This window comes from Doryrhamphus excisus, linkage group LG13, assembly GCF_037039965.1.
Source record: "Doryrhamphus excisus strain RoL-2023G ecotype Guam linkage group LG13, RoL_Dexc_Guam_v1.1, whole genome shotgun sequence".
Classification (NCBI taxonomy): Eukaryota; Metazoa; Chordata; class Actinopteri; order Syngnathiformes; family Syngnathidae; genus Doryrhamphus; species Doryrhamphus excisus.
This window is the reverse complement of record NC_136369.1, coordinates 9,990,307-10,004,159: the sequence shown is the minus strand read 5'-3', so window position 1 is coordinate 10,004,159 and position 13,853 is coordinate 9,990,307. Positions and strand designations below refer to the sequence as shown.

The following is a 13,853-nucleotide window of genomic DNA, read 5'->3' as shown; positions in this document are numbered from 1 at the left end:
GGGTTATGTAGTAGGTTCAGTCATTATTAACTACTGTAACTTTGTGTATCTTATTGTAAAGTTACTGTTTGAATGTATATGTATGTAAAAAAAAGTATGTTTATGTTGTCTTTTTATTATCTGATGTAAATAGACAAAGACAGGTTGTTATTATTATTTATTTATTACATATTTTTGCAGGTCTGCGACTGTCGCAAATTTTTTTGAGCTGCTGAAACAACACTTTGTTGGTCCAGGAGGTGGGCCAAAACCACTACACATTCATAGGGGGACACAAAGGTGCCCACTTTTCAATTTTCGTCCGTTTTTTTCCAGAAAGCTGAAACACTTTGCCAATACTTTTCTCTATTCGGGATGTGGGCCAAATTTACCTTGTTACATTCATCGGGGGTCCCAGAAGTATGAGTAAATTCCTCACACATCAACTTTTAATGGTGGCATCAGCTGGAGCTTCCTAATCCCAGGAATGTGTCACTTTGTGCTCACGGGGGTCTTTGTGCGGCCCCTGAGAGCGATGGTCCGTGAAGTCATTAATGAAGGTGTTGACTCCAGATCAAAGATTAGATCGTTAGAGAGCATTGTGCTCTTGGCAGGTGTGTTAATCCGGTAAGGCTGCGTGCTGACCTCTAGACCTGGACCACGGGGGTACTGGACTGCCTCTCAAAGACCATTATATCCACTTGGGTCTGTCAGCATCATGGTCATTACGTTCTAAAAGAGATGCTTTGTTCCTCTGTAGGTCAGTCCATATGTCTTTACCTCAAGAGGGGCAAGTACTTTATAAGTTTACATAGAATAATACGTACATTGGATATTTTGTTTTACAGCTTCTGTTGGGTGCCCCACAGATGAATTCACCAAATTATATTCTCTTTTCCGGGCGGTACGGTAAAGAGTGGTTAGCGCGCAGACCTCACAGCTAGGAAACCAGGGTTCAATTCCACCCATGGCCATCTCTGTGTGGAGTTTGCATGTTTTCCCTGTGCATTAACATGCTAGGTTAATCGGTGACTCCAAATTGTCCATAGGTATGAATGTGAGTGTGAATGGTTGTTTGTCTATATGTTCCCCGTGATTGGCTGGCGACCAGTCCAGGATGTACCCCGCCTCACGCCCAAAGACAGTTGGGATAGGTTCCAGCACCCCCGCGACCCTCGTGAGGAAAAGCGGTAGAAAATGAATGAATATTCTCCTTTCCATAAAAAGAAAAAAAGTGAATGCCCTATGCTTCAGGGGGGGATGTGAGTCAACGCCCCTCATTTGTCTCCTAGCAGGGAGGGACGTCTTCATGTATCATGGCCATTTTGTTGTGCGGATTGTGTTGCAGCACCACAGTGGGTCACGCCATATCTCCTTTTCAAGCACTACAACGGAGACGTGAACAGATTATGTTGCATCGTCAGGATTATAAAGTGAAAGGAAACACAGGTTGCTACTTTTGTTTCCTTGTGTGTACACAGTGACTACATTTGAAGTTTATTAGTCTTTTTTAACCCACCTTTCACCCAAAGACAGCTGGGATAGGCTCCAGCATATCCCTAGCGAATATAAGTGGCATATAAAATGGATGAATAATCTTCTTTAAAATACCACTAAAACATACATGATGTTCTGAGTACTACCTCCTGATTAAGATACAGCCATAGGAAAGAATGTATTGATCACATGTCAACAAATAAGCAGACCTCAATGGCTATATAGAACTCCTTAGTGTACTCACCCTAATATCATCAACACGTTTGTGTATTTAAAGCAATAATGTGTAACAACAGTCATTGCTCTGCTCCAAAGATCATGCTTTAAAGCATTTTTCTCATAGCGGTGGAGCAGCCAGGACATATTTCATCTATTCAATAAGCCCATCCAAGTTTACTAATCTGAACCACAGCACCTCCTAGTGGTCACTTAGTGGGGGTTTCTTCGTTACAGTGTAGAAATGGAATGCTTTGTATGGAAAAATACTTTGCATTGCCATATCTGTTGTTTAAAAAAATAAATGTAGTAATCATGATAAAAGTTGAACTAGAGCAGCTTAAAAAGTACTTCATAAAATGATGTGGTTTCTTACAGCAAACAAGAGGCTCCAGCACTATGTGACATTTTTATTGAATGACTTTTAAAACAACATTTTTTCAAGCGTTGCACAAAAAGATTGAGAGCGCACAACAGCCTGTGCTCTGCTTTAATATTTTGTCTGCGGTAGGAGCGTAACATCACATATCACATCCAGCCAATGACATAAGAGAACACATGGAGGTCCTGACACTAAAGAGGTGAGACGTGATGATTTTCTCCATGAGCAGTCTTCCACCCCACCCTCCTTTTTCCTTAAGCCACCCAGGAAAGTCTAAAAATAGATGATTGGTGAAAGAAAACATTGATACCACAAGAGTGCTCAGCCAAACCTGACAAATTAGGGTGCGACATTGTAAATAATAATAATAATAATAATAATAATACCATAAATGTGTTTGCTGTCTATATTCCAAAATAAAAATAAATTGCTTTGGTCAAGTAAAAAAAAAAAAAAAGAAATAAAAGTGAACCCTTCCTTTGAGCAGTCTTACGTCTTCCAGTCCACCACGTTGTTGGCTCTCTAAGGCTGCAAAGGAGGTGTCAAGGCAATATGGTTATGGTGCCCCTTAGCACTCCATGCTGCAGCATGCTGGGAGTCGGACGAGAGGGACAGTCATGGGGCAGGGAGGCGTCCTTGTCGACGAACCCTACCCTCAGACAGCGGGGGGAGGTACGTCGGGGTCAGGCTCGTTACTGTAGTTGTTGCTGTAATGATTCCCACTGGGTGGGAGGTTGGGCAGGATGTCCAGCTCGTCCACTTGGGGGCCCGGGTGCATGACAACCAGCTGGTCCTGGGGTATGTCCGCCGCTGCTGCTGCCAGGTTTGTAATGGATTTCGATTTGACGCACTGGAAGTCCACATGGCGGCTCTTGCCCTCCTCTTTTTCCCATGACATGCGGATGAAGGGCCTCTGGACATAGTTGTAAATGACCTCTGGGCGACCTCCTGGACGTTTCTTCACCTTCTCTTTATATGTGGGGTAACCTGGAATATGGATAAACACATTTATACATATGCTCTGTATTCCTACATTATCCAATGACATCCGAGTTGAGACATATTCCATTAATCCATTTTCTGTACCGCATGTCCACATTCGGGTCGTGGATGGCCAGAGCCTATCCCAGCTGACTGTTTATTTAATACTGTGGTTTAGTTTGCAGAATGTTTCCTCATTCCAGGAGCTGTTTCTAATAAGTTGTACTTCTCAATAAGGTAACTAAAATATACACAAATTCTGAATGACGTACCAGAAAACAGTGTATACATGGAAAGGAATATTCCAATCTCCTGTCTACATGCACCGCTATAATCAAACGGAATAGTCAACGGGGCATGTGCAAACGTAAACAACATCACATGATTCATCGAAGATGGCGGACGAGAGTGTGATTACCACGGTTGTTGGGACAGTTGCTACGTTTTTTTTTAAAGCAGCAACTTGAGCGTTCCGTTATTTTAAAGTTTGTATCAAAAACGAACTTTCCGCTGTAGTCCAGTGATGACTCCTCGCCTCCATTTTCAAAACCTGAGAGACGTCTGCGTGTTACGGCACAGCTGAGCATGCGCTGAAAGAACGCACCATGACAACTTTCCGATTGAGCGGGTATACAAGATACCTCAATCGGATTGGGGAAAGGAATATCCGATTATATATTCATTCGGATTGGCACTTTTCTTTCGGAATGAAGTGTATATGAAAGGTTAGATTCTTTCCGTTTGAGCAAATAACCTGAATGGAATTGGAATATTTGGGTCCATGTAAACATAGCTAATGGCAGGGGGAAACAGGCTGCCTTTAGGGCAGGTAAGAAATGATACTCGCTAAGATAAACATCACATGATGTTATTATAATACAGAAGGACCACATGACTTCTTTCAGCAAAGAAATGTTAAGTAAAAATGAAGACATATTATACTTGTATATAATTATTATGCATATAAAGATGTCCTGTAATGCACAACAGGCGTTGTATATGAGTTGCATATTATTTTCATTCATATCACACACTGCTTGATGAAATATGCTCTTATACTATTGACATATGACAAAGTTTCACTTCACATCCTACATCATAATTTGACTTCTAAATGGGATGTCATACTTTGCTCACATAAACCATCTAAAAGTGAGTATGTGAATGTACCTTCAATGCCAAGCCTTATTTTCTTTAATCCTCTCTCCTTTAAAACCGATTTGGCCACGTCTCGATTCTCAATGTACTTGAAGAATCTGTACAGCTTTGTACTGTAGATGACTGCAATGACAGGAAGCAACAGGATAGTCGCATAGACGTTACACAGCCATAAAGCATTGGAGCTGTATATGATGTGTACTCACTTTGAGAGTACTCCTCTCCCATCTGTGGTGGGTATTCTTCATCCCAGTCGACCACATCATCGTCGGTAAGGACGACGATGTGACACTCTCTCTCGCCGCTCTGGGCGCTCGCCACCATCAGAGGTAGAACCATTTCTTCAAGGTAGAATTCAAACTGCCGTCGAGCACCATCGTTGGACAGTTCGTGCATGAGGGCACCTGAGGACAAGAGGTCACTACGGTCATGTCTTGTTGGATGAAGTTGCAGACAGTAAATTCAATGTGTTATTTATCTTCTTAGTACTGTGCTTAAATGGAACTACAGCTACATCTCTCCCTTCGGATGCACACCCATGTAACCTGTGTGTGTGTAAGAATAAACCTTGATATTGAAAACACTCACTGAGGTCTCTGCATTTGATGGTACTGTAGTCAAAAGAGATGCATAGATAGTCACACGCCTCACGCAACTCGGGGATGGAGATTCCGTCAGGACAACGAATTATGCCCGATTTGTAGTAATCCTGTCCATTAGACACAAACCACAAAGTCATTGTGTTAGTGTGAAAATCAACACATGCATGGACAAGGCTTCAAGTACATTGCAATTTTTGGTTAAGAATCCCCCCACATGGCCCATACATTTGTCAGCTTAGTGTCTTTTCCAAAACTGGAAGAAAAGAAAAGAAATATGAATCTTGCTAAGCCGGAACAAACAGATTAAACCACATGAAAGTTATAAACACACCCCGGGTTAGTCAGCCTTTAATTAATAGCTATTTACTTCCTGGTTTATATTTGGCAAAGCAAAACATTCCTCCCTCCCTCTCAGTTCAATTACTTGTTTTCATGATTGTTTGCAAGTCATTGTGAATCATAATCCAACCATTTGCTAAATTCACACTATGAACAACATGACCACAATACACCCGGGACGCAAGCGCACAAACAAGTGGTTCAGCTTGTAACATTTTCCAAACAAATACTGCTTTGCGGCAACGTCTGTTCTGATGTGTGAGTGGGTGCTCAGGAGTCTGAGCCAGGAGTGATGAGACATTGACATGAACCGCTTCACTGACAGATTTTTTTTAAAATAACTGACAAATTTTTTTTGCCTACATCTGCCTTCCTTTCCCCAACTCTCGCATAGCAAAACATGGCTTTCAAAAACATATTAGGTTGGATGTCTGTGACCTTAACGTTCACACTGCAGCAGTATTGGATACATATCAAGTTTATATAAACATACAAAAGAGGCCTGGGTCGCACTTGGAAAAAAAAAAATCGGAATTGTACCGTTTATGCAGACATAAAAACGGTCACATATGTGCAAAAAAAATAGAAACTGACCTGCAGTATGAATGCAGCCCAAGTTACACAAATGAGGTTTTTATTTTCAACCGTTCACATTGGACCCAAAATACACGTCGGCAGCACATAATTGAAACATTTGTTTATCAAAATATAAGTGGAACAAAAAAAGGTACTGACCAGAATTGCTCGGAAAACTGTTGAACTAATTCCTTCGGCCACCTCAAACTCTCCCTTCTCATTCGGCCGTGTGAAATTATGCTCTCGTCCTGATCCAAACATTCTGAAACAAAGTAGCTGTGGTTTATTTCCAAGCATTTATAGAATATACACATACATACAAACAATGGACTTTTTGACATTTATTTGTGGGTATCGTACCTGCCCAACATTGTATTGGGTTGTGCAGTGAAGATGGACGGGTCGACCACAAAGCGCGTGTTGTCAACGATGAGCGTAACTCTCTCTGACGTCCGAATGTTTCGGTTGCAGACAGTGGCACCGGCTCCGGCCTCCTTTGGGTTCTCGTACACAAAAACCATCTCTCCGACTGCCAAACTTTTGAACGTTCCTTCAGTGCTGGACAGGCTGCTGTTGCGGCTGCTCACCACCCCGCTGCTGCTGGAGCCGCTGGGAGACACTCTCTGAGGTCGAGGACTACTGGGCCTTGACGGTGGCCCGCCATCACGGTCCCGGTCTACATGCACAGGGACAGAAAAATAACTCATTTTTCATTCAGACTACACAACACATTGCTTACTCTATGAATGTGAAACCTAACAGTGTTTATTGGTACCTGTTTTGAATTTAAATTGTGCAGTTGTCTTGCAACTCATAGCATTTCACTGTAATATCTGGGTGCTATCTACCAACTACGACTGAAAGTTAGCACCACATGCAACTCCTTACATTAGACGGACAAACAAGAGAAATTGCAACGCCCCTACTAATTGTGTGTGAATGCAGAAAACCTGGCAAGCCAAAATGACTAAGGAGGAAATGAACGAGGACTATAGGGCTGGTTCTTTATGACAAGAAGGTAAAAAATGAGGTCATTAAAAGGAAAGCAATGACGTCATGGCATAGCCTCCATACACTAAATAAGTGTCCAACCACATTGCTCTCCTGTCTTCCCGAGCCAACGCACACCTTTTATAGGTCATAATTTAGCATTTGGGGGGCCTCTGGGGATTCCTACCATGTACTTTATCTACCATATATGTATGTATGACAATGACAGTCAATTGTGCTGCACTTTACCAACTACATTGGTCCTATTTACACAGCAGCAGAAAAGCAGAGACTGATCTACCCAAGGTATGTGCTTCCAAGCTGCAAATACAGTATTTTGGAAAGGTAGCCTCGCCTCATTTGTGTAACTGTTGATCGAATAAGTGGTAATGCTATTTGACAACAAACATGAAATATCAGAGCTAAGTTTATTAATTAAGAATTATGATTACCGTACACTTTTCACAAGCGTTACAGTGCCTGTTTTAGTTGCCTGCCACAATAACAAACACACTTTTTTCCTTTAGGTTTTGCTTTGTTTGGAGTGATTTATGGAATTGTGCTTAATGATTTTAGAATGATTCTATGTTTTTATGGAATGATTTTATGAAGTGGTTGTACCCTTCTTTTCTGTAAAGCATTATGTGTATGAATGGTGCTCAAAAAATAAACTTGCCTTGCCCAATACTATTTTCAGCCCATAAAATAAGTGAATGAAGTTGCTTCTTGCTGCCAGTTTGTGGTATCTTTTAAATCATCAGTTACTTACACTGTGGAATAAGTGGAATTACTTTTCCCAGTTATTAGCTCACATTGCTAATACATGGTCCCTGTTGCAACACTAGAAAAAAAAGGCTTGCCAAACCCGCTGAAAATGATGTAATGATGTAAAGCAAGGTTTTACATCTTATTTACAAGTCACAATTATTTAGCATAACAAGCTTGAGCACAAATGTTCTGGGAAGTCAGACAGACAGCTGCTAAGCCTGATGCAGTTGACACGTTGGTATTCATGGCACAAAATAAGGACATGCTTTGAGTATTCTAAAAATGTTGACCTAAAAATACTACTATTTAAAGTATTTTTGAGTTTCCTCTTAAACCAGACACACCTTCGTATTTTGTTGTTAGCTGAGGATTTGAGCAAAATCAAAGGTTTGTTTGGAAAAAGATTGTATTTGACTTTTTCTGTATTTATTTTAAAAAAAGAGAGCGACCCACAGCTATTTGTATAAAATGTTTTTCAATGTGCATCTTGCATGAAGTTTGAAAAAAACACCCTCATGTTAAGTATTTATTTAAAAAAAATAACAATAACTTGACACAAATATTTGGCTTTGATTTTGTCTAAACTCACTTTGCAGGAATTTTTTAAAATTGTATATCGTATATCGATATTCAACCTAAATATATCGGAATGTGGGTTTTTGGTCCATATCGCTCAGCTCTACTTGTTAAAGATCACTTCTGGTCACTTGGTGGTGACAAGGTGAAGGTGCTTTGGTGATGTCATCGATCTTGTATTGTCTACCTGGCAACGGCAAGCCAGCCTTTTCAGATTTTCCCACTCTGGAAGCCATTTTCAAAAAATACAGTTTCAGGTCACACAGAGTACCGTTCCTGTGTGGATGGGAGGCTGAAACAAAATAGTTTGCTGTTTTGACTTGAACATTTTTTTGTGTGGATAGCCCCCTAAGCGTTTTATGCATACTATTAACCTTGCAATCCAACCTACCTCGGTATCATCTCGGCTCCTTCTCATAAACCCAATATTGTGTATTGTCTCGTCTCCGGAGCTGTATACATTCCTAGTAATTATCATATAAATCATTACCTTAAAATAAAAATAAAAAAAATTGCAACATTTTGACCCTGAAACTCCTGGAGTAAAATGTTTAAAATCTGAACTGGAGGTTTGAAGAGCTTCTAAGTATGGATTGTGTTTGACCTTTAAGGTTCCACTGTAGGTATGCAAATAGAAATAGATTAAAAGATGACAAGCTCTGGATAATAAGCAATAACAATAGGGATGTAACCCCATGTGAGCAGGTCCTCCCCCCCTCCCAGAAACCCCTTCTGTTGTCTGTCTGTGCGTGAATACTCACCTATGTTGTGTTGCCGAGTTGGTGAGGTGAGGTTACGAATGCAAGGGGTGAGCTGCCCCTCTCTCTCATGCGAGGAATCCCTGGAGCGATCGCTGGAGCGGCGTCGGTCACGTGAACGGTCGCAGCCCCCACTGGCACCATGCAGGCTCATGTTCCCCTGTTGTGCCTCCACTCGAGATGCACGGGCTTGGCTGCTGCATTTCAACACAAAAAGCTTACTCAACATCTGTCTAATAACAGAACAGTTACTTCATTGCCAGAGAGAAGCTACAAGCGCATGCACGGGAGCTTGAGCTTAGCCTGGCTGTCAGTTGTATTTATCTAGTTTGTATCTAAAGAGAATGGAGTAACCTGGACTATGTCAATGTCTTTATATGAAGGTTTAATTCAAGCATGACTGATGCACAAAGAATGCAGTCTAGCTGCATTCACAACTAGGGAGAAGCAAAGCCAAAATGCAGCCAACTAGAGACATCTCTAAATAAACACATTTGATCTAATACAGTTCATTCAGGATTATGACTCTTTAAAGATAATGCTTATGTTTTTTAAAGCAGGACCAATTGAACAATATGTTTATATTGTGGCTGTAGTTTGCAGTGATGAGCTGCCTCTCTTGAGTAGTTGTATATTTTGTCTTTCCACTTTTTCTTGTCAGGTGATATCACAGCGAGTCTATCACATACTTAATTTGTCTTTTTGTTTATGCCAGACCGCAGCTCTGTATTTTTTTTTCTTCTTTTTGACACCGAAGTGGAGGAAATGTGCATTCTCAAACAGTTTGAAATATCTGACTCACTCTGACTGAATGCTCCAAATTCAACTACAGTTGTGACATGAGATCACAAGGAGGCCATTCGCAATCGGTGAATATATGAAATAATCACAAAACATCAAGGAAACCATTTCAGCATTTAAAAATAAACAGGAAATTATTCAGGAAATGCCTCTATGCAAAGTCAGACAAGGACAGGACCGACAGAATGGCAACAAACATCACCAGTAAGCAAATTGATGACATTAACTCGGCACAGGCATTTTGAATTGCCTGTGATGAGTCAAATGATGTAAACAATATTGAGCACAAAGCACAATATACAGCTATGTAATCTCTGATAGGCTTTCTTATGTTAAAATTGGCTGTGTTTTCTTTAAATTTTACACACATACAGGAAGGAGTCAAAAAAGCCTATATAGATTAGATTATTCCAAAGTTGGCCCACACGTGTATGCTGCACTGTTGCGGACTTCTGCTCTACCTGGTACATTTTAATATAGATTAAAACGTGTAAATGTTTATAAGCTGTGTAATATTTTGCGGCTCCAGACTATTTTTCTTTACGGGGAGGAGGCTAAGTTCCTCTATTGTAAGTACAGTAAATGTTACCCAACCTTGACTTAGTGGTTTGCATGGTGGCTGCACAGCCAGGAATTCAAAATTTTAATCTCCATTTGGGCATGTTCTCCCCATGCATGGGTTTTCTATAACTATAACCCGATGATTTTATTACACAATTTCTCATGCATTGATAATATTTGAGAAGCTAAGTGAGAATGTCAAGGTGAGATGCAGACATTCTACTATTTATTTTTTAATATCAAAACATGCTTGGAATATCTTGCTGCATGATCAGATAATATAAACGTTTTGAAGAACTGCACACAAAATGAAAGAACAAATACATGATGAAAAAGAATGAATGAAAAAGGTGAAGTGCATTATTGACGAGACACACATTATCCCCAGACTTTCGCTGGCCACATAAAATGATGTGGCGGGCCACATCACGCCCCCGGTCTTGAATTTGAATGTGGGTGTGAATGGCTGGTTGCCTATATGTGCCTGGCGACCAGTCCATGCTGTCCCCCGCCTCTTGCCTGAAGTCAGCTGGGATAAGCTCCAGCTCTTGTCCCTACTGAGGACAAGCACTATAGAAAATGGATACATGGAATATCATATTGTACAAACATTTCAGTATGGCACAGCACAGCTGTATGCCACCGCAAACTACAGCCACAATAAAAACAATGTGCCAAAATGATAGATGCAATCATCGATGGTGTAACTTTATGGCTCAAACCAGAATGCTTCGTAAAATCACCAGTATGAAAAGCCAGTCATCGAATTTCCCATTTACTGGATGGTAAATTTTAAAAGGTTCTCTCTGATATTTAACGATAAAGAGCAACCTAAAATCATATCATGACTTGCACAGAAAAAAAATGCCTGACACATATATTGCTGGAATTGCAATACATTTAATAACCAACAATCTGGTATATCGACGCTTTTAGATATTCCCCACTGGTGTAAAATCATGAAATTATGCTGTGTTTTCCATAGGAGGTCTTGGGCTAGCTCACCTCGAATGTTTGCACAGTTTGCGAGGTCGGTTTGTTGCTTTCCGCTCCCAGTTTTCGGTGTCACTGGAGTTACTGTCATATGACTGCAAACTTGCTGCCATCACCCGTACAGGGGGTAGTCCGCTCCGGATGCGTCACCGTTCATAATCGGGAAGTCAACTGGATCCGTTGATTAGGAACTCCTTACAAAAATCACCGCTAGCTGTTCACAGTTAACGAACATCGTCAGAGTTCACCAGTGACGTCGACTTAAACAAAACAACTTCTTACTGACCGTCTCAAGTGTGACATATCATCTTAATAACTAGTCTATTGTTGTCAGACGAGATAAAAACCCAACTCATGGTTACCGTTAGCTTAGCGAGTTGCTAGCACACCTACCTAGCTAACACTAGCTTCCGTTGCTAGCATAAATGTACAGTACAGTAACTATACATTTGGAGATAATCTACTGGGTAATTGACCGTTCCAGCACAGAAATGGTATACAGACATGGCGTGTAACATTAATGTGCCGAAAATATACAAGCATAGCTACCAAATTTGCTTCTTTCTTCGCTGAAGAGTAATCCCGACGGCTATCTTGCTAGCCAGCCACCTTCTTTCAAAACACTAATCAAACTGACGTACAACGTGACGCTTAACGCGGTGACGCGCATACACACATTTATAGCCACTGAATATTTTCTTATAATGGTCTAAAGATAATTCAGACAAGGGAAAATATATGTGATTGTTGAAGAAATTGGTTTAATACGAAGGGTTTCTTTCTTTATATTTTGTTAAAAGTTGCTCTTTAGCAAGTCTCGCGATATGTTGTGGCAACGTGATGTGGTACGATCCTTTTTTCAAATACAGTTTTGCGACAATAAATACTGTCGTCATATTGTCTTAGACAATGCAATTGTAACACATTTTTGAAGGTTTCAGAATAAATATTTGTTCATGTTGAGCATCCAAAATGCACATCAAGAATTGGATTACGGCAGTGCAATTGCAAACACATTAAATAATGCTACTAAAGCACAAGTGAATCTCTAAATATTTTTAAGAAGAGCTTTTGAATTGGTCCATAATTCCACATTTAAATACATAATTCAGTTTGGAGCAACAAAACAGGTATTGACAACAGGAAATCTCACATCATGTTTTTTTTTTCAAAAAGAATACAAACAAAATTAATAATCAACACATTATTAATGCATAATAATTAGGAAACAAGTAAAAAAAACAGTGGTTGCTTGTGCAACTGAATACAATAAATAAACAGCTTAATGCAATACATACATTAATAAATTAAAAGTAAAAAATATTATTTGCAGCAGACAATGAAAATATATTAAATTCAAATTTTCTTTTTTGACCCAATAATGTCATTTGGGAAGATATTTTTCATATTGATTGATGACAGTCCATGTTGAGGTTTGACACTGGTGACCATAATGTCCTTTAACTTTTCTTGGAGCCATTCCTGTCTCTCTCCCACTTGTTTGTGTTCCCGAACATTGTGCATTAACTGTACCTCGCTGATGGTTCTCTTTCTGTACACAAAAATATCACAGTGTCACTGTGAGAAAAAGATGAATAATAAGCAATGAGTGACTTTTTTACTTTTCAAAAGTGGGTGAAATTGAAGATATTACACACGGTTCAAGTTAAAAATGAAGTCCAGCATTTACCTGAGCGGTTTAGCATCTGTGTTCAAACTTGAAAAGATGAGTATTAGAATGGCTGTATCCAAACAACGTAGCACAAACATGCTGATGATCTGAAATGAAATGAAATTTTTAGGTTATTGTTTTGCCTTTTCATATAAAAAAAAAATCTGAAAAGTTGGGATACTATTTATACTACAAACAACACACTATATTAATGTCTTACCAGATTTTTTTGTCCTTCTATCCAGGAAATGATGTTTATTTTTGATGGAACTGGACAACATAGACAAGACAGAGGCCCCAAACTTGCTGATCAGTCTTTTGGGAGGGGTGGGCTTCTGCCCTTTATATATCCACACACAGCCTAGCCCTCCCCTGGTCATCGATGAGCAATTTCACTGTTGATTCTGATGTCACTTTACCAATGCATTGATGGGAATGGCCATCTATCCTCTTGACACCACCACCACTACTCACTACTAACTCAGCTTTCAACACCTCTGCCCCGCACTGCCCCGTGTCCTCGCTCTGCTTTTGGTCTCGGTCTAGTTTCACCCTTCATTTGAAATAATGCCTCTCATTAGCGCATCAAATACTCAGTGAAATACTTTCAGGGGGTCTGTGGTTGGCTATGTGTCACACAGTGGGGACTGAAGTGTAAAAGTATACCCTTTGAAATGGTAGTGACTGTCACTTAAATTTATTAGCAACGCAATTCATTTTATGGCTCACGCTGCATACTGTATGCATGAAAAGGTCATGAAGAGGTGCAAGGGAACAGGCCAATGAGGCAAGGCACTGATGACTAATGCACAAGCAACTCAGTCCGCTTAACCCTTCATATACTCTCGTCAAAATACTTGCAATTTCCATACTTCACCCCATTTTTTCTACTGTTTTAGACCCTAATGATACCATCACAAAATGTTTTCTCGTAGAAAATAATATACTGTAAATGTCATTCCAGGCTCAATATATCGTCATCATAAAACTTTTATGAACTGTGC

General features: G+C 40.1%; 2 protein-coding genes across 3 annotated transcripts; both read right to left on the bottom strand.

Annotated features, from left to right (window-relative positions):
* Positions 1-2,087: 2,087 nt before the first annotated feature.
* On the bottom strand, positions 2,088-11,860 carry btbd10b (BTB (POZ) domain containing 10b). 2 transcript variants are annotated; one of them, XM_058089677.2, is made up of 9 exons: positions 11,727-11,860; positions 11,190-11,391; positions 8,826-9,019; positions 6,091-6,406; positions 5,890-5,992; positions 4,802-4,922; positions 4,420-4,617; positions 4,226-4,336; positions 2,088-3,061 (listed from the first exon to the last, which is right to left on the bottom strand). In XM_058089677.2, exons 2-9 carry the CDS (start codon positions 11,288-11,290, stop codon positions 2,730-2,732), a joined length of 1,476 nt encoding a protein of 491 aa, XP_057945660.2. In that variant the 5' UTR covers positions 11,291-11,391; positions 11,727-11,860; the 3' UTR covers positions 2,088-2,729. The 2 variants fall into 2 exon arrangements, with proteins under 2 accessions (XP_057945660.2, XP_057945662.2); XM_058089679.2 differs by lacking the exon at positions 11,190-11,391 and having other exon boundaries at positions 11,727-11,847.
* Positions 11,861-12,430: 570 nt separating this feature from the next.
* Positions 12,431-12,947, bottom strand: pth1b (parathyroid hormone 1b). The gene is made up of 2 exons (XM_078795820.1): positions 12,868-12,947; positions 12,431-12,729 (listed from the first exon to the last, which is right to left on the bottom strand). The coding sequence occupies exons 1-2, from the start codon at positions 12,945-12,947 to the stop codon at positions 12,534-12,536; spliced, it is 276 nt and encodes a 91-aa protein (XP_078651946.1). The 3' UTR covers positions 12,431-12,533.
* Positions 12,948-13,853: the final 906 nt, after the last annotated feature.